This window comes from Doryrhamphus excisus, chromosome 7 (assembly GCF_030265055.1).
Source record: "Doryrhamphus excisus isolate RoL2022-K1 chromosome 7, RoL_Dexc_1.0, whole genome shotgun sequence".
In the NCBI taxonomy this organism is placed as follows: domain Eukaryota; kingdom Metazoa; phylum Chordata; class Actinopteri; order Syngnathiformes; family Syngnathidae; genus Doryrhamphus; species Doryrhamphus excisus.
Genome location: NC_080472.1, coordinates 23,255,075 through 23,272,761, shown reverse-complemented (window position 1 = coordinate 23,272,761; position 17,687 = coordinate 23,255,075). Strand labels below are relative to the sequence as shown.

At 44.2% G+C, this 17,687-nt stretch overlaps 2 protein-coding genes and 1 non-coding gene across 4 annotated transcripts; all 3 read left to right on the top strand.

Annotated features, from left to right (window-relative positions):
- The first annotated feature begins 97 nt into the window (after positions 1-97).
- LOC131132500 (sentrin-specific protease 3-like) lies at positions 98-8,132 on the top strand. 2 transcript variants are annotated; one of them, XM_058078214.1, is made up of 12 exons: positions 98-526; positions 1,561-1,686; positions 2,848-3,549; positions 3,911-4,021; positions 4,125-4,236; positions 4,404-4,551; positions 4,621-4,668; positions 4,736-4,813; positions 5,534-5,671; positions 6,202-6,285; positions 6,359-6,409; positions 7,496-8,131. In XM_058078214.1, exons 2-12 carry the CDS (start codon positions 1,599-1,601, stop codon positions 7,604-7,606), a joined length of 1,671 nt encoding a protein of 556 aa, XP_057934197.1. In that variant the 5' UTR covers positions 98-526; positions 1,561-1,598; the 3' UTR covers positions 7,607-8,131. The 2 variants fall into 2 exon arrangements, with proteins under 2 accessions (XP_057934197.1, XP_057934196.1); XM_058078213.1 differs by lacking the exon at positions 98-526 and adding an exon at positions 614-739 and having other exon boundaries at positions 7,496-8,132.
- A 1,432-nt stretch (positions 8,133-9,564) lies between these two features.
- Positions 9,565-15,893, top strand: LOC131132512 (eukaryotic initiation factor 4A-I-like). Its single transcript, XM_058078231.1, has 11 exons — positions 9,565-9,688; positions 10,716-10,758; positions 11,560-11,692; positions 12,445-12,584; positions 12,659-12,827; positions 13,627-13,736; positions 13,867-14,010; positions 14,085-14,222; positions 14,292-14,381; positions 14,842-14,921; positions 15,002-15,893. Exons 1-11 carry the CDS (start codon positions 9,666-9,668, stop codon positions 15,144-15,146), a joined length of 1,215 nt encoding a protein of 404 aa, XP_057934214.1. The 5' UTR covers positions 9,565-9,665; the 3' UTR covers positions 15,147-15,893.
- Positions 13,403-13,543, top strand: LOC131133625 (small nucleolar RNA SNORD10). Its single transcript, XR_009130907.1, has one exon. It is a non-coding gene; the product is annotated as a small nucleolar RNA SNORD10 (small nucleolar RNA).
- Positions 15,894-17,687: the final 1,794 nt, after the last annotated feature.

The window sequence follows — 17,687 nt, the reverse complement described above, 5'->3', positions numbered from 1 at the left end:
TGCGGTGACGTGTTGCCAGGCAGACTTCGTGACAGCCCCCGTTTAAAAATAGGTACACCCTATGTCATTTTCCTCCCTTTTTGTTTTAGATAGCTAACAAACAGTAAACTGCGTGTTCATGAAGTCAAGTTTTTAGTTGAGTTATACAAAATCTACAGATTAATATCGCAAAAAAAGCTCCCTTTCCTCACAGCGTATATGACGTATTTGCTGTGCGACGGACGTCGGAAGACATGCGAGCTACTGCTACTGTTGTGTCTTCTTAGCTACACTAGCGTACATAAATGTTGTTGTTGAGGGGATTATAAAGTATTTTTATTTAACACATGTTAACGCCAAGTTACAGTGCACTCGTGTTTATTCAAACAGTCAAAGACATCGACGAAGAAGGCGACAGCTGACTTTCATTCAATGAAGCGTTGGCATCACAATTAGCATTTTTTTGTTGCAACGATAATAATATCCAGCATTCGACGCGGCCCAGCTTCCAAACGGATTTACATTTAAACGCATCGGCCATTAAACGGTAAGTATGGTTATATATAAATATATGCGCATTGACCTGACAGGCAACGTTGAAATGAAATGGTGCGAACACGCTAGCTCGCGTTCGCCAACGAAAACATGGCTAACCGGCGGCTAGTGTGCTCAAGATAACTCTCTAATTGTCCCTTAATGTTTAAATGCATTTCGCTGGTTAAAAACGGCGAAATGGTGTCGAAGTTTCTCCACGTTTGGAGTAAGACGACGCGAGCGAGCTAACCTTCACGAATCGCAGCTTTCTTTCTAATATCCCGCCGTTAGCAAGCTAGCTTCGGAGCTAATTCTGTATAATAGAATGCTAACGAGGCTTTAATAGTATGATTTGACGTCGCCTACCAGGCTATTATTGTTCTGTTTCACTGAGCTGTACCTGAATGCTAACTATCCCCAAATAGAATAAAAACAGCTCTGTTTCATGTGTGGTGTAGGATTTAGTGCTGCAACCGATTATTTTTTGATGCACCAATGAATCGAATTAAATGAAAAAAAAAACATTTGTAATTCAGAAATAGAAGAACAGACGGCAAATGCGTGCACTAACACCAGGCTGAATATTCTGTGAAAATAATGTGAAATATTAAAGTATGCAGATGTTTGTCAAATAGCTTCAGAAAAACAAATGTACTCAAAAATCAGGATCATTTTCATAGTGGATTAATGTGAAGCGTGTGTCGATGAATGGAGTAATGATTTAGGCCGTAGATTGACCAAATGAATATGAAGTGAACAATGATGCCCATCAATGATTTACCAAAAACAAAGCTGATGTTTGTGAATATCTGGCTTTGGCTAAAACTCTAAGATAATAGGTCTGCTATTGTGGATGACTGAGGATAATAAAAACGTTCACATTTGAGAGGCTGAAATCAGAGATATTTACATATTCGATGAGGAACTATTAAGCAATGACCAAGTTGTTGATGAATTGGCTAATCGATTAAGCATTGATTAATTGTAGACGCTCCAATGGGAAGTTAAAGTCATCACTGATGTGTATTTGGTCATGTTGTGTTTTAGGTGACGCGCTGGCGCAGGTTGCAGGGTGTCCGTGGATAATGCGAGACAGTGGCGGTAGCCTGACCCAGAACCGCTGGCAGGGAGATCTGGGTCTGACTGCTGTGGGCCAGGACGACACCGGAGGAGGTAAGCCACAGATCACATTTTTTACTTTCTTCTCCTCAGACAAAACAAATAAACATGGCAACTGCGCGACACGCTACCTTTATTAGTTGCACAAAGCTGTGGGTGGCTGTGGGCAATGGAGTGTATCCCACATGACAAATGTGGACATGAAATAGGAAGAACATGGCGTCAGCGACAACTTGCCGCAACTCTCAGTAAGCAGACATAAAATGAATTTGCCTTACTGGCCTGACCTGTTTTAAATGAGCCGCCATTTTGCTTGTTGTCATGTGATTTGTAAGAAAGTAACCATGTTGTATTTCACTTTCTGGCTCATCTTTCACCTTGTGCAAATACTCATCAATACCCTACAGGTTTTCTTTCCAGCCGGTCACCAAAGCAGCTGATTTGAATGATTAACCCTCCTTTGGGTTGAGGGAAGGAGCTGTCAATCAAATCACCTGCTGGAGAACCTGCTTGGAAAGAAAACCTGGAGCGTCTCGGCCCTCTGTGGCATGACTTTGACACGCCTGCTCTGTTCCGTTCACGAGACAAGATATTACACGACAGCGGGTCTACGAGGATGACACGAGATGAGGTTTTAACTTTGAAGAAAAAAATAACAAGACAATATATTGCAGTCTACTCATTTAATTTCTACTACCTTACACTCTTCTCCACTGTGTATGCTCAGGGCCCCGCCTCCTCCCACCAAGACAAAGAGACTGCCAAAATGGCTCACTCCGTTCATGCTGTTGTTCTATGGAACAAACATGTCTAAGTGAGACTTACACGGGACGAGTTGTTGTCAATTGACTACACATTGTCGGGCTATTCAGTCTCCAAATAATCAGAAACGCAACACAAGATGTCACATGACATAAAGCCATATATGTTTTGACTAATAATAGGCCATACTTAACCATGAAACAGCATGATTTATTCATGTATTTTTGACAGTGTGAGTGAGGACATGAAGGTGCAAGTGGTGAGGCACAAGGCATTTCAAGACCAAAGACGTTGCTATTTTATTGTATAATATTTCCATTCATGATTAAAATTGCATTGTATTTTTTATTGTTCTTTTTATTTCCTATTTAAATGTGATTAATTCTAAACAAACGATTTCAATGTGCTATTGAAATAAATGCCTTGTGTTGCTAATCCCTGTTGTACCTGTAGGCGGGATCCCAGCAGACCACCTCATCGTCCCGGTTTCGGACCACAGCATTCCCAGCCCGATGCACCTCCGACTGGGCCAGAAGGAGAATGCATGGCAGGGTGAGTTTGTCGAGGATGAGGACGAGGAGGAGGATGAGGAGGAGGACGAGGAGGAGGAAGAGGATGGGATCAGCTGGATCGAGGCCATCGGTGATGAGGAAGACCATCCCAAACTGAATGTGGGGGGTGCTGAATTTGAGGGGGATTGTTGGGAAGAGAACGAGGCAGAAGAAGAGTATCATGGAGAGCAGGTGGCCGTCGTGGAAAGGAGCATCCCTGACTTTTCCTCCCAGTCCGCCCAGTACCCAAATGTTGCACCGTCGCAGAGGACAGAAGACGACGGCGTTGCAGACGAGGCATATTCCCAGGCCGGAGCGCTAGGACGTCACTTTTTCCAGTCCCGTCGTAACAGCTTCCGCTCTCTGCGGCGCTCCCGCCGCCGTTTACGGCTCCATGGCGGCACCGGCTTCCGGCTCAGCCAGCACTGGAAGAGCTGGCGGCAGCGTGCCCAGTGGGCGTATTTCCTGTGGCTGCGATGGAGCCTCAAACGAAAGTACAATTGTTACGGAAAACACAGGCGGGTAAAGCGCTACCGGACATCTCCACACATGGATGATGAAGACCAGCGCGAGGCTAACGTGAGGTTCACGCAGCCAAGTAAAGGTAGGTTTATTCTCACCTTTGTCATTCCATCACAACCATCGCATGGATAGGAAACATCTGCTGTGACGGCGAGCTCTAGACCCCGCCCCCTCGCCTTATTCCATGCTGTCAAATAACCCTGTCATAACCCAGATATTAGCAATACAGCCATGGAAACACCATAACCCTTTTGGACAAGCCACATATGCTCAAATTCCGCTTCTTAAAAACCTGAATATTACCCCTGGGTTACTCCTTTTCTATATACCATATATATACACCATATATACCATATATATATATATATACCCTGGCAATTATCCCTGGTATTTTAGGTGGGAGGACAAACGGCCACTCTTTTCTCGTCTTTTCTTCCCTGCAGACAAGCGGTGTAGCGTCTCGTCGGACAGACCAGGAGACAGAGGAAGACAGGAAATCCAGGCCAAACCAGCGGAGCCTTCGCTTTCCGAAGAACACATGAGCTGCGTGACTGGTACGAGTCCAAAGCGACATCAGTGGAGCCATTAGGCAGTGGTGGCGATCAGTGATGATAACTGGAGGGAGGATCTGGTCGTCCTCTATTATTTACCCTCCAGGTATTCTTGAGGAATCGCTGCAGAAGTACGGCAGTTTGATCCCAGTCCATGTCGAAGACATCACGGAGAGGCTTCAGGACATCTTCGCAGATAACTTTTCCCAACCGCACAGGTAATAAATGCACCTCTTGGGTTTTCCCATAATTGCACCATCTATTGTGGCTGTTGCTTTCAACGCAACAGGGTGAGGAAGTTGGAAGGTAAACAATATGGACGCCCCCTCCTGTCGCCCACCTCAACGTCTGGATACAGTCTCTTTGTGTATGTTTGACTTTGTAGGAAAGCGGTGGTCCAACACTTAATACAGTCCTTCCAGCGCTCCTCTGGGTCCAGTCTGGCCAAAACGTTTCGAGTCAACTACAAACGCCACGTCCTGACCATGGACGACCTCGGTACGCTGTACGGGCAGAACTGGCTCAACGACCAGGTAGGATGGGACCGCAACACGATAATCACACAGCCGCGTCAAATGCTCATGTATCCTTTTCATGAACAGATTATGAACATGTATGGCGATCTGGTCATGGACTCGGTTCCAGAGAAGGCGAGTAGCTGGTTATCTAGAAGACGCTCGTGTTGCATTCCTTAACATCACCTCTCTTCTTTTTCAGGTTCACTTTTTCAACAGCTTTTTTTACGATAAGTTGAGGACTAAAGGTTACGAAGGCGTCAAGCGGTGGACAAAAAACGTAAGTTGCTGATAGATGCCTCGTAGGAGTTCTGACTCTTACACTTGGCCACAATCCTTGCAGCATTTCTACCATGGCTTTTGATTTATATCGGATTCTTTTTGGTAAAAACCTATTCCACGGGCGATAGAGATATATATTTTTCCCCAGTAATAAGAAAATGACTAAAAAAATAGTTTCTTTCGGCTTTTTCCTGATCACGGCGTCGCCACAGCGGGTCTTTTTTATTTATTATTGTCTTGAGCCCTTTATAGAAAGTAAAAGAGAAGCAAATAAAAAGGTCCTGATGAGCAGGCCAACCCTGTACACTTCCTGTTACCTCACCGCTACCCCCGGATGAGGAAAAACCCCAACTAAGCCCAAAACAGCTTATTGGGTCTAAAAGCTCAGAAGCAATAAAGGGAAAGGTGCCAGCAGCCTGCATCGGACTAAGGCAGCACCAACAGAGCACAGAGCCACCGAGCAGGGCGCACCTTTAGGGGCTCCGCAGAGGGTGGGGCCCAGCCACTGCTTCCTGCAAAAGATCAAGCCCATAAAAAGCGCAGTGCTCAAACGTAAGACTTTGGACGGGGAACACGACAACTTTATTGACAGCACGATGGGACATTTTTGACAATATTCCAACTTCATCTAGCAACTGTTTTTCTTGACTAGCCAAAGCTGGCCGTGAACGCTTCATGACGTTTTGTTTGTTTGTTGATGAATTGCTGCTTCCCCCAGGTGGATATCTTCCAGAAGGATCTGTTGTTGATCCCCATCCACCTGGAAGTCCACTGGTCCCTGGTGAGCGTCGACATTCCCCGCAAAGCCATCACCTACTTTGACTCTCAGCGGACGCTCAATAGACGCTGCCCAAAGGTAGGCGTTCCCTACACCCCCATTCCGTGTTTGTGCAGTTTAGTTGGAAACACCAAAACTGCCGCATCCCAGCTCTTGTACAATTTGATGCTACCTCCATTCCATGTGTCTGTGCTTTTCACACAGACGTGCAATAACAACCAAAAAGCAGGATGTCAAGGATTTTACTCACAGCTTCAACTGCGGATGACATAATCATAGAAAGATGCAAAGCTCACAACTTATTAGCTGAAAGTGTGCAAGGAGTTGGACACAGCTCTCAAATGTCCTGGTGGATCATTCCTGATTGCATCTGGACAGTTTTGTATAGGCGGCATAAAAGTGGGGGGGGGGGCTGAGTATGCATCAGCAGCATCAGCAGAAAGAAGGGCTGGTGGCGTTGTAGACCGACGTGCTGCAGATGGCTCTGCTCTGGTTTGGTTTGGATGAGTTTATTCATGGCTACGTGGACTGCAAACATCCCATATATGACTAATAACAGTAGCATGCTAACATTAGCTTCCACTTTTGCTGCTATGTTCTCTTGTCAGCACATTTTTAAGTACCTGCAAGCAGAAGCCATCAAAAAAGATCAACCAGACTTTTTGGCCGGGTGGAAGGGATTTTTCAAAATGGTGAGAGACACTTTCCCATAAATCCGCTAGCATGCGCCGCATGTTACCAGAATAAAAGCACTGTGTCTTTCAGAACGTGGGGCGCCAAAACAATGACAGCGACTGCGGGGCGTTTGTGTTGCAGGTAAGTTTGGAATCAACCATTTTCACTTGTTCCTTTGTCTAATAATCATATCAGGCAGCCCAGCGTTCACCTTCCTTACGGCCATACAGTCACTTCCCTTTTCTCTTGTCTCTGTTGGAACGAGCTAGCTAACAATGGACGTCATGGGGGGTAACGCCCAAAGAAAAAAGCCTGAAATAAATCTCCAGTGTTCCGTTTCAATAACTGAGCGGACACCTAGCTTTCAATTTGGCTACAAAGACTTGCCAAGATGCTCTTTGCCGTCTCGTGCTGGAAGACACGGCCATCCCTCTGGGAGCAGACCTTGGACGTGTTCTGGCTGTTTTTATGCTGCTGCTGTTGACTGAAGCGCTAAAGTTTTGTTTGAAATCCTAACTACAGCAAGATACTGCTTGTAGTACATGCTGTCATCAATGTTGTACTTGTGAATGCATGATCACAGCATGTACTATATCCAACCATAAAACATAGATTTTATTTCGAGGGCTTCGTAGTCCAAGTAGGTAGGTCTCAATGACGTACCTTGTTAGCTAGCTCGTATCAACTAGTTTTGTCTCCTGATAATGCACAGGAAAGGGAAGATATGTGTTCATGTTTCACACAAGGGTTGTGGATGCCGGGCAAAATCCCCCAAAGTGGTTTCCTTTGAGTGGCTGCAGATTGGGCTACCATTTCAGTGTTCACTTGCTGTGTGATGACTTTAGCATTCCGTGTAAGATGACGCCAGGAGGCACCTCACCCAATTTCCAATGGGTTAACAAGCTTGTTTAGTTTTTCATAGCTCATGATTGGCTCCTGTCACTCATGCATGCTACAATATGTAGCATATGTAACATGTGCGACCTGCGTTATGTATGTACAAATCTGTTCTTTTCTTCCTTTTCCTGGGTCGAGTGAATTGACAGGAATGTCCCGTCATAGAAAATAAGCCAACTTAGACACAAAGACGTTACTTCCTGGTGGCTACGCCGTTAGCGACATCATGATCAGCTCATCTGTTTCACATTCATATTAAACCTTGTGTACTATTTCAGCTTTTTGACTTTTCTATTATACTCTATTACATTTCTTCCCCTCACTGTACAGTACTGCAAGTGTCTGGCGCTGGGGCAGCCGTTTGATTTTGGCCAGCAGGACATGCCGCGCCTGCGGAGGCAAATGTACAAAGAACTGTGTCACTGTAAGCTGACCCTGTGACCCCTTGCCTCCCGCCATTGGAGGAGGGATGCTGGCCAAGATGGACGGCCAACATCAGCTTCTTCTTCTACTACTTGTTTGTGTCGTCCCCCGCCTGTAGTCATCAACTCTAATGCCGTAACATTCTGTATATAAGCGTACGACGCAAGAATTCTACTGTTCCACTCTTTAACTCTGACAATCGGCGACCACCCTCCCGGGAGAAAATTGACGCATCGTGGGGCTCCAGTGCCACAGGTTGGAGCTCCCGTTATCAAGGTCATTGACTTTTTTTCTTCGTCAGTAAATAGGTCTCAACACTTTGCTAAATGTGGATTTTTGTGGGGGAGAACACACAAATTGGCTTTTTTTTATTGTGACATTTGAGTTCCAAAATGTTAAAAAAAAAAAAAAAATGTTGGAGCCGCTCTTTTTTTTTTTTATTTGTTTTTTGACTCTCCCCCAAAAGTGAGTTGATGCAACTGTTTTATATATCTTCTACAATGCATTCTGGTTACTCAAAATTAAAAATGTGGCCTACCAGTGCTGCTGTGTTTTTACTTCTAGTTCATTGCATTCTCTCTCTCGCTCTCTCTCTACATATGCATAGTGTCTGTGTGTAATATATTACATAAATTATGTGCATTTTTTAAACTTATATTTAGTTAAAGCAGGTGTCTAATAATACAGCCCTAAATGTGCATTTTCTTTTAATTTTGTATCATACAAAAATATATCAATTAAAAATGGTGCAAATAAAGTAAACTATATTTTATACATAATTTACACAATCTCTACAAGTATACTAAATCTAGTATAAATACTAAATACAACTGTATCCCTATTCTTCACTGATTAAAACAAACCACAGGAATTACATTGAAATTGTACACTCCATGAAAATTTCAAAACACGTTGAAAGTGGGAGCGTAATCATTTTATTGCAAACGAAAATCCATCTATTTTCTATTCCGCTTATCCTCGCGAGGGTCGCGAAGGTGCTGGAGCCTATCCCAGTTGTCTTGGGGCGAGAGGCGGGGTCCAGCCAATCCCAGGGCACATATAGACAGACAACCATTCCCACTCACATTCATACCTATGGACAATTTGGAGTGGCCAATTAACCTAACATGATGTTTTTGGAATGGGGGAGGAAACCGGAGTACCCGGAGAAAACCCACTGGGATTGGCTGGCAACTATGACAATTATGTAGTTAATCAATATCAAGACAAACCGTTTATTTTAAAATGTATCCAAGCCATAAAGTGCTTGACTATTGACGTCATCTATTGACCGGAAGTGGCTGACTGTTCCCACAGAGCGCTTCAAGCCCGCCTCCTATTGGTGACGTCCTTTTTCAACCAATCGTCATTCTGTATAGGCGGGACTATCTGTAAATGACGGCGGCCCCTTGCAATAAGGGAGCGTCGTTGTGCCTTCTACGCATTGGTCATGAAACCTTCGGTTCATTTTAAGGAACCGTCTGTTTTGAATCGGTTGAATAAAAAGAGCCGGATAATTCGGTTCCCGAAATGCACTCATTTTTTGTTGTGTGTAAAATACGTGTAAAATGAATATTTAGTGTACAAATATGATAGATTGTGTTTATTATTACGATGATTTACATGGATTAAAAAATATAAAACAAAAACAAAGACGCATCTTTAAAGAGCCACCCAAACAAAAGGGTTAAACTCATATTTGAGCTATTTTCCGTGAAACACAACAATAAAACACTATGTATTATGTTAAATGTAATTTAAAATGTGCAAAAATAAATGATATGCAGCATCCAGATAACAGTTTTTGCTCATCTTTAGTGAAGATTTGCATGCAGAACACAGAGCGTCTCAACTTTTGTTTCCTACTGCTCATTTTCCTCAACTTTCCATCTTGCTTGTGCGAGTCTGGAATCTCGTCATCACAGCGACTCGAACAGAAAAAAACAACGACTGTGTTAAAGAGCCGGCTCCCGTTGTTCACTTCATGGAGCCGCCTCGAAGAGCCGTTTCGTTCGCAAGAGACACGTCACTAGGACGTATATAAGAAAATTCCGCCATAGTTTCTTTCTTTGTAATAATGTCGGCTGAGAACGATAATAGGTAAGGAACTGTTCATCACGATTCACTGAAAAATTCCCGAGCTAGGGTCCTCACGAGTATATACTTACGTGTGTCGTTATGCATAAAGTGTGACTAACAATCGCTTGGGGTTATACGAGTAAGTCGAATATGTTAAAATAGTCTTATATCGGTTCGGCCTTTTGTGGCTCAATGCTATTAGCCTCCCTTGCTAGCCAGTCGCCGCTCGTTTTCCCTCCCGTAAACAAATTTCACTTGCTAGTGTTTACCCGTGTCCGCCATCTTAGAGCCTGCTAGTAACTGTTAAGAGCTCATAAGGCGACTGGTTCGGTAGTTCGGAGTTAAGCTAAGCTAACGTAGCCCGGCAACATGTGACTGCTTGTGGCCTAGCGGCAGTTACCTAGGCCTTAAGTGTGTAAATTGTTTAATCGGGTCATAAATGTCATGTTTTTCGAATTCCCGCAATTTTTGATGGCGGATTTCATCACAAATGTTTACAAAGGGCATCACAAATGTTTAAAAAGCGCCGGTGTTAATGTAGTAAGGAGACGTTTATTGAAGTTGGGTGCTGTCACATGGTCCTCCGGCTAACAATGCCGGTAAGTGGAGGTCGCCAGTGTGTAAAACTGCGGGTGAAATCGTGTCGAGGGGCTGTGAAAAGTGTTGTGTCGTGTGAGACGATGGATTTGCTGACTCGGCTGGTGATGCTGAAGCTTAAAAACCGTGTAGGAGAGGTTATGATGGTACCTTTACGGTGCTAGTGCCCGAGCTAGCTTAGTCGCGCTGCTTTTACGACTCATTACATTTTAACTTAACGACCGCTCGAAAGTGAAGTAAGATTAAATTGAAATGATATTAAATAAAGCGTCCATAAACGGCTCTTTTCGACGTGGAATGGTAAGCCTGTCTGAGGTTGTATCCACCATCTTGAATGGGAGGGGGAAAAATGGCGGCCTTGGTTCATGAACAATGTAGCTATCTGGAAAAATGATGGTACAGATGGAAGAAGGGTTTTAAATGTTATATTTTTTTTTCTTTCGACCCACAGAGACAATGGCCCAGAGGGCATGGAGCCAGATGGCATCATTGAGGTAAGTTTCCATTGGCTTTATTTTTCCAATGCCAGATGTTCTCCATCCAATGCATGAATTCCTACAGATGGACAATGGGGGGCAGTGTTGCCCGGTGTGGTGGCAAGCTCTATAGAGAGCAGAGGGGAAGATGATAAATCAGATGCTCCCAGCACCACTACCCTATTACCATTATCCACCCCACCCCCGATGTCGGAATACAGATTTAACATGGAATAATATTAACCATGTTTTAAAGTGAAATTTTGTCTTGGGTTTTAATGCAGATAGAAAATATGATAAAATGACATTGCCGCCCACAATTTTTCCTAAATGTTATGCTACAAAGTAAAAATAAGTGTTACTGGGTTATTCATATAGCCAATGGAGCAACAAGCCCCAACCTGGCATTGGCATCATCCAAAGTCCTGTTTTCAGGGGCTGTCACCACGTCAACGTGTGCATGAGAAGTGTGGCACGCTGTTGCAGATATTCTTCGGACTTGAACAAGAAATGCACGTCTGACATCACTCCTACGCACACACTGTTGTTGTGATCACGTGGGCTGGATAGAATAGACTGCTTGTATCGGACTGCCGATATCGCTAGTTTTACATGCAGGCTGATATTCAATATCAGTATCTGATTTGACAGCCCTAGTTTTACAATGTACTTTTATTCCCTGGGAGCAACATGGGCCCCACCCCTGATCCATGTCCTCACACCCACTAAAGGTCCCCCTCCCCTTGATGCGGGTGTCAATTCAAAATTCTTCACTTGCTTTTAAGCTCATAAATTTGACCCTCATTTCTTCCCTTGCAGAGCAACTGGCATGAGATTGTGGAGAGCTTTGACGAGATGATCCTGCGCGAGGAACTGCTCCGGGGAATTTACGCCTACGGTTTTGAGAAGCCTTCTGCCATCCAGCAGAGAGCCATTCTACCTTGTATCAAGGGTAAGGCAAACGCCTACATGACACCTGCAGTTGTAGTCAAACACGTTGGCACCTTCTTCACGTCGTGCTTCTATCTGATAATGCATCATCTCTCCCCAAAACCCAGCAATTACAAATGCTGTGGTATTTGTTTCAGATTGGCGCTTACCCTTTTCCATGCATAAAACAATTGTAAATGCACTTAAATGAAGAATGGAAGGGCTAAATGAACATTTCTGGTGGTTTTCCTTCATTTACGACTGCTCTTCCCAAAGACATGACGTGGCAGTGACACAATGCACGGACACATCATGAACACTTTTGCGATGTTCTGCTAGTTAAATGGGTCAAACAATTGCTCATCATTTAAAAAAAAAAAAAAATGCTGCAGCAGCAGCCATTCACCCTCCATGCAGCCCACCACCACAGCTTCAAAAAATCCTTGGGCAAACCCTGATACAACCCTTTTGCCCCCAACACATTGCCTGCCTTATGATTTTTATTTTTGTTAAATGGAATTGTAAATTGGATTCTGTTTGGTACACATGGAATAGTGAATACAGCAAGTGCACAAGTTAATGTGGTGGCAATTGATGTGAAACAGGAACAACTACCATTATTCCCAACATAAAGAGAAAATATTAGAATTATTTGTCAAAACAAATACAATTCTTAATAAATACATCATGCATCTTGGTTTGAAATTTGCCAGCCACAAGGTTGCCTCATGTCCAAAGGACTTGCTGTCAGTAAGTAAATGTCGTTTGTTTCAGGTTATGATGTGATTGCTCAGGCCCAGTCCGGAACTGGAAAGACTGCCACCTTTGCCATTTCCATTCTCCAGCAGATTGATGTTTCCCTGAAGGGAACCCAGGCTCTGGTCTTGGCCCCCACCAGGGAGCTAGCTCAACAGGTTAAGCCTCTAGAATTCCCAAATTTAGTATGGCTGGATGTAGGCATCTAAACGCGGATACATTTTTCATTCAGATCCAGAAAGTGGTGCTGGCTCTGGGGGACTACATGGGTGCCAGTTGCTACGCCTGCATCGGAGGGACCAGCATTCGCAACGAAGTCCAGAAGCTGCAGGCAGAGGCCCCCCACATCGTGGTGGGTACCCCGGGCCGAGTCTTTGACATGTTGTCCCGCAAAAACCTCTGTAAGTACTCCAATATAGCTTTGTGATTAAAACTAGGCTATTTGAATGTTTTGTTTCTTTTTCCCACTCCAATAGATTGCCATAACTACCTTTTACAGGCTTCACTACAGTGCTCATGGCATCTGTAAAGCTGCTTTTCACGCTTGCGTAGCTGTGCCTCAATAAGATTTAGCGTCTCCTTTACACGTGTGGGAAGCAATGTCTTTGCCCCAGCATGGCATCTGTAAAGCTTGAAAGGTGAAAGGCACTTTTGAAGCCGTTATATTTACCACACGGACAAGCTTTCCGCACAGAGATGCTGCATGTCTATTCTCTGGGGGGCGGGGGGTGTTTTGGGAGACGGGTGTACCAAGGTACTAAACTAAAGCGGACGAGGTTTGCATTCGACCTCCAGCATGGTGACACGGCTCGTTTCAGTGTTTTTCTGATAAAGGGCATCTTTTTCTGAGATGTTTGAGATGTCAGCAGTCAATAGTGAGGATTGTGGTTGGCGTTTTACGAGCGAGGGCAAAGGGGAACCTGACATGCCTTGCATGCTGGATTCCACCTCTGGCTGTTATTTGAGGATGTGCTGCTGTATCATGATGAAACTCATGCGTGTCAACTGACTCTGGAAGCCCGCTGCTGGGTTGTTGCTCAGGTGGGTGTTTTACCCACCCGAGGATGCAGCCCCAGCAGGGATCCTTGGGTATGATCTTTTGTCATTTCTGAATACAGCACTCGGCAATAATCTGACCCTTCCTCAGCGTTTCCTCTGGCCTGCCATGGAACTAAATAAAAAAAATGAATATCTTTTCAGCTTCCAAACACATCAAAATGTTTGTGCTGGATGAGGCAGACGAGATGCTCAGTCGAGGCTTCAAGGACCAGATCTACGAGATCTTCCAGAAACTGCCACCCAGCACACAGGTAATGTCCGCCACCAAATGGAGCATAAAAGTATATGTGGTCAAACCCGGGATGGAAGTGTAGTCATGCTGGCTGGGTTGGCAAGGGCTCCTTTATTTGCTTGTTTTCGATTGTTTTTTTTATTTCCAAGGTTGTCCTACTGTCGGCCACCATGCCAGCCGATGTCTTGGAGGTCACAAAGAAGTTTATGCGCGAACCCATCCGCATCCTGGTCAAGAAGGAGGAGCTTACCTTGGAGGGTATCCGCCAGTTTTACGTCAATGTGGAGAAAGAGGTTTGTGGACAATGATGCGAAAGGGGAGTCTTGGACAGGACTTGATTTGGACTCGTGGACTCTTACAATTCCAGGAGTGGAAGCTGGAGACGCTTTGCGATCTGTATGAAACCCTCACCATCACACAAGCCGTCATCTTCATCAACACCAGGAGGAAAGTGGACTGGCTCACTGAGAAAATGCAGTCCAGGGACTTTACAGTGTCTGCTATGGTACGGGTCCTCCATGTCTGCTTTGAACAAGGCTTAATGCGGTCTGGACTAATGTTGCCTCTTTCTCAGCACGGTGACATGGACCAGAAAGAGAGGGACTTGATCATGAGGGAGTTCCGTTCCGGCTCTAGTAGAGTCCTCATCACCACTGACTTGCTGGTATGCATCATCTGGTTAACTTTGATATGCTCATGTTGAGGGCCACCAAATGTGGAGATGTGATTGAGTCTGGAGTGGATGGTGGCCATAGAGTTTAGTCTCCACTCAACAGCAGGCTAGTTCATAGTGGAAAGTTGTGACCTTTTTGGGCCGCTTGATTGCATTCCCCCACACCATGGAACATTCACAAAATGAGAGTATAAATATTACAACGTTTGACCAAGTAGGAGTTACTTTTCAATCACCCTCTGCCTTTGAGTTAACTGAAGTCCAAGGTTCCCTCTCCTCCCAACTGTTGTGTTGGCTCAGGACTGAAAGTACTTTGGTAGAGAATACCCGATCTGTCCTCCACTGTGGCTGGGCCATTCTGTCCCAGTTGTCCAACTTAAAGATGGATCACATTGCACAATAACTGCCTGGACGAGCCAACTTGATCGCTCACGCTGTTTTCACTTGGCAGGCCCGTGGTATCGACGTGCAGCAGGTATCTCTCGTCATCAACTACGACCTTCCGACCAACCGGGAGAACTACATCCACAGGTAGTATCTACCACCTTCTACCTTGTACTGCCACACCTAGGTGGTCTCCATCCAGACTGTTTTATTCTTTGTCCCGCCAGGATCGGACGTGGTGGTCGTTTTGGCCGAAAGGGTGTCGCCATCAACTTGGTGACTGAGGACGACAAGCGCACCCTGCGGGACATTGAGACCTTCTACAACACCACCATCGAGGAGATGCCCATGAATGTGGCTGATCTTATCTAAAAACAAACATGTATGAATTTGCCCCTCCATTTTTAAAAGCAAAAAAGCCCACATCAACTTCACTTTCTTTTCCCACGCGAGGAACGCCCATATAAGGACGTTACAACCCAATCAGATGTCTTGCTAATTTGCATTCATGTTTTAACCCTGGTGGCTGTTTTTGCACACTGTCTTTAGGATTATTACCATCATGAAGAGGATGTGCTGCGTTGGACCACAACAGTGTTAAAACGTCAGTGTACATAAAAGAAAAATACGTAAAAAAAAAAAACAACAAACAAAACAAAAAACGTTGGGGGCTTCAGAGTACACAATAAAAAGACCTGTATAGTTAACGGCTGTTTTCATACTTATTATGATACACTGTTCATGGCCCGTAGTCAATGGATGGATTGCAGGTGAGTTATGCTAAATTATTTTTATCCCCCCTCTTAGTTTTGTAGCATTTATTTTTTATTAAAAAAAACATGGTGGCCACTTTGTGTGAACTACCTCAGCAGTGAAATTAAACGTGTGTGTTAAAAGGACCAAAATAAAGCGTCCCAGCATAATAACCTGTTCTCATGTGGAGGGGAGGATTTCCATCTTGTTTATACTTTTTTTTTTAAGTGACTATTGACTTGTTAATCTTTTTTTTTTGACACGGAAGACGGTGTATAAAATTTTTTTCTACATTGGATTCTGTATAGTATTTATTTTTAATGGTCTTTAAAAACAATAATAAAGGTGTCCTTTTTCACAGTGGAATCTGACTTGAGTGCAAGAAAAGCTTAAAGCTAGGCTAGGATAATGCCCGCCCTATCACAACCTGTCCAATCAGATGTTGAGAACATTTTACTTCCGCAATTACGTCGCTCTGATTGGCGTCTGATAATGGCCAATTTGTCCTGCCGGCGAAACCTAACATTTATTATTAGCTGTGTTAGTTGTCAACGCTAAGAAACTCCCTTATTGGCAAAATTACATTTGACAAAAGGTGCCTAGAATTTCAAATAAACTAGTCAAAATATAAGCATCGCATGAGCTGTCAACATTTCGTGTAATTCCGAGTTTGTCCGTGTTCCCTGGGTGTTAGCTTAAGGGCAAAGAGCGTTGTTATGCAATCTCGCTCGTTCCTACACAAAACACGTCACTGACACGCCAGTCCACGTTTGCCCTGGGACACGCAATTCCAGATCCACAAACCAGAACTGGATGTCAGGACGTCTCTACCGTAAGTATTCATTGTCTTGATAGTAAACAAGTGTTGGTCCCTTTGGTTAGGTCTGTTTTCACCTAAATGCCACCTTAGCTGCCCCTTTGACCCTTCGACGATGACGTCACTCTGAAGTCCCCCCAAAGACCCCACCACCAGAATAAATTGCAAGTGGCAGCATCGTGGGCAAGAAGGTGAGAAAAGTTATTGAATCCATAAATAACTCCTGACAAAAGATAACTCAAATGTGGTGTGTCGCTGCCACGTCGTCTTTGGGAAAAGTGACGTCACCAATGACGGTAAAAGCAACCTCAAATGGTCAATTTGCCTTTTTATTCAGCATTGATTGTATTTTCATTCATTATTTCTACTAAAGGTATCTGCTTTTTCCTATATCTACATGTGTTTCTTTACAAAATATCAAAGGTTCATGCTTTCATTTGTCACTGTGGCCCTGGCTGGAAAAAGTTTGGACACCCCTTGTTTGAAGATGAATGGTAGTGACGTATCCGAGCTGCTGCTACTGCTTCCCACCACTAGAGGGAGACACACTACTTGTCTCCATTCAAGCCAATGCGGACCATTCCTAATCTTTAAAAATGGCATTTACGAAAATTGTCATTTCAATGTAAAAATATGACATTTGAAATACATAACTGCTGATAAAGTAATAAAAAGTGGCGGTTTCCGGAAGAAGATGATATGCTACCTTATTCATGACAAGAGTAGTTTTATTGTATTTTTATTATATTGTATTGTTGACTTGAAGTGGTCTTTTTAAACCTGTATGTACCTGTACCCGGTAAAATAAGAACACCCTGTAGACCAGGGGTGGCAAAGGCATGCCATGGAGGGCCGAGACGTTGCGGCTTTTCTTTCCAAGACTTTTCTCCAGCAGATGATTTCATTGACAGCTCCTTCCCTCCAACCGAAGGAGGGGTCATCATTCAAACCAGCTGCTTTGGTGACCGGCTGGAAAGAAAACCTGTAGCGTGTCGGCTCTGCGTGGCAGGAGTTTGACACCCCTGCTGTAGAGTGATATTTAATATGAACTTCTGCCCATAAAGCCCTCTAAAAAAGCATCCATCAACGCCCCATTTGCATGCCATGACCTGTACATTAACCCACACGAGGAACGACTCCTCTTGCGTAGTGATACGCTAGCTTGACTGTGTATACAGCTGTGATATCAAGCACTATGAGCTCCATGTATCGGAATCGATATCACGCTGACTTGCCCCAACTGACCTGGGGTGTCTTTTCCAGTTGATTTGAAGTGGGTGGAAAAACGGCTTTGCTAGCTTTGTTGTTGTGATACTCGGGCTGGCCATACGGACCAAAAGTCA

Excerpts from the sequence above, each read along its gene's own strand:
- LOC131132512 (XM_058078231.1), top strand. The coding sequence starts at position 9,666 with ATGTCGGCTGAGAACGATAATAG. Across the intron at positions 12,828-13,626 it reads GTTGTCCCGCAAAAACCTCT|CTTCCAAACACATCAAAATG; the intron begins GTAAGTACTCCA and ends ATATCTTTTCAG. Across the intron at positions 14,382-14,841 it reads TCATCACCACTGACTTGCTG|GCCCGTGGTATCGACGTGCA; the intron begins GTATGCATCATC and ends TTCACTTGGCAG.
- LOC131132500 (XM_058078213.1), top strand. The coding sequence starts at position 676 with ATGTTTAAATGCATTTCGCTGGTTAAAAACGGCGAAATGGTGTCGAAG. Across the intron at positions 4,022-4,124 it reads ACACATGAGCTGCGTGACTG|GTATTCTTGAGGAATCGCTG; the intron begins GTACGAGTCCAA and ends TTTACCCTCCAG. Across the intron at positions 5,672-6,201 it reads TCAATAGACGCTGCCCAAAG|CACATTTTTAAGTACCTGCA; the intron begins GTAGGCGTTCCC and ends TTCTCTTGTCAG.